Here is a 1,856-nt window from a genome sequence, read left to right as displayed (position 1 = left end):
CAAACCCATCAATTAAATGTTAATTTGATTCACCAGCTGCACCATACACCTTATTCAAGCAAAAATCATCTTTGTTGATAAAGGGTAATGTGCTTACCTGATATGATATAAATATGAAGGAGTTGACCAGTCAAAGAAACATTTTAAAGTTTTCTTCTTTTTAGGAAAAGGAGATACCAGTAGTGTCATATTACAATTACCTCTGGGATTATAAATAGAGATGGGAGGTTGAGTTTGAAAGGAATATACATTGACTAATTGCTTTTTCCTCTCTTTGACTACCCATTAAAGATTAATTGCCAAAGAATCAAAACGTAAAAGCAAACTACTCATAACTAACTTTGATGACAAGTAAATATTTATGTGTAAAAATTTATTAAAATTATAAAAAATTACAAAAAAAATAATATTAATTCATAACTTTATAAATATAATAGGTTCAATATTAAAAGTCTTAAAAGTTAAAGCCATAAAGTTTAAACACTGAAATCCACCTCTTACTGCTTGAAATAGGAAAAAGAAGAAAGAAAAATTAAGATGATGAAGGATCTCTGGATGGAGGATAGTAAAACGATACAATTATAAGTTAAATTATCTCAGCTGCAGTCTCAAGAAAGTAAACCAAGAAATAGGCGTTAAACTTCTATACACTTTCATGTTAGTAATTGTCTTAAATTAGGAAAGATAAAGCAGCCAAACTACTACAACATATAAAATCATAGTGTAGAGTTCAAATCGAAATTGTAGTGTTTGCAGGCTACTACACAAGGAGGTTTATCCGGTGCGCATCAAGTGTAGCGGTCGCGGGTTTTCTCCTAACAAAAAAAATAATATCAAGGTTTAGGAGGATGAAGAAGAATCAAACTTGTAGTGTTTATCAACAGCAACAGACACATCCCAAGTACAACTAAGTCCTTTGGGAATAATCACAAGATCCCCTGCTCCAAACTCCACTGATGTTTCTGTTGAGTTCTTTGGGTACACTTTCACTTTCCCTCTCAACAAATAACATGTCTCTTCTGCATCAAATTTTAATTGGTATTTCCCTGGTGAACAACCCCATCTGTTTATATATATAAATCAAAAGGAGAAAAAGCAAAACTCATGAGTCTAATAAATTACTTCTTTAATGAAATAGAGACAACAAAAGTTATATATAAACCAATCAAGAATATATGTACTCACTTTGGCCAAGATTTTATGCCTAATTCAGAGAGTTGGGCTTCTGAAGGGTTTTCCTGGACGATGATTCTTAGATTTGATGACGAAAAAGAGTCTGAGTTGGACTGATCAGCATCCATGGGAAGGAAAAAAAAAACCAAATTAAAATTATGAAGATGAGTAATTAATTAGAATATGTAGCCTTTCTTGTTATCTCTCTCAGGTAATAATCCAATCTTCTAAAATTATTTGTTAAGGTAAAGGAAGAATCTTTTACTAAGGAATAAAAAGCAATAATTATATCAAGGAGGAGTGGGGATGAGTACTTTGTGAGACACTCGGTTTTATATAGTATAAGTACTTCCTTGTAATGTAGGAGTAGTAACATTCTTTGATTTATTACATCCAAGTTTCCAACCATGTCACCTGTCGGGGTCAGAAAATAATTGGAATTTTAGCTGCTTAATTCTTGCACTGTTATTGTTATTATCTGTTGAGAATTTTTTATTTTTTTACTTTTTTATATATTATTATTATTATTATTATTGTTGTTGTTGTCGTTTTTATTTGTTGTCACCGGTAATTTCGATCTGAAACTTAAATTGGCTTGTACTTGTGGTAGTATACTTTGTACTACTAGTTCTATATATATTGACAAGATTGGGTTGCTCTGGTAGTGAGCATCATCCACTTTC

The 1,856-nt window shown here is 31.4% G+C and overlaps 1 protein-coding gene across 1 annotated transcript; it reads right to left on the bottom strand.

The window, feature by feature from the left end:
• Nucleotides 1-621: 621 nt before the first annotated feature.
• Nucleotides 622-1,468, bottom strand: LOC104119688 (uncharacterized). The gene is made up of 2 exons (XM_070189819.1): nucleotides 1,186-1,468; nucleotides 622-1,063 (listed from the first exon to the last, which is right to left on the bottom strand). Exons 1-2 carry the CDS (start codon nucleotides 1,299-1,301, stop codon nucleotides 841-843), a joined length of 339 nt encoding a protein of 112 aa, XP_070045920.1. The 5' UTR covers nucleotides 1,302-1,468; the 3' UTR covers nucleotides 622-840.
• Between the last annotated feature and the right edge of the window lie 388 nt (nucleotides 1,469-1,856).

The sequence above is a fragment of the Nicotiana tomentosiformis genome, chromosome 1 (assembly GCF_000390325.3).
Source record: "Nicotiana tomentosiformis chromosome 1, ASM39032v3, whole genome shotgun sequence".
Lineage (NCBI taxonomy): Eukaryota > Viridiplantae > Streptophyta > Magnoliopsida > Solanales > Solanaceae > Nicotiana > Nicotiana tomentosiformis.
Note: the sequence above shows the minus strand (reverse complement) of the source record. Positions and strands in the feature narration are given on the sequence as shown.

What these genes read in the sequence shown, in the direction of transcription:
- LOC104119688 (XM_070189819.1), bottom strand. Translation starts at nt 1,301, where the DNA reads ATGGATGCTGATCAGTCCAACTCAGACTCTTTTTCGTCATCAAATCTA. An exon ending in GGCATAAAATCTTGGCCAAA is followed by an intron (nt 1,064 to 1,185) that starts GTGAGTACATAT and finishes ATATATAAACAG; the next exon opens with ATGGGGTTGTTCACCAGGGA.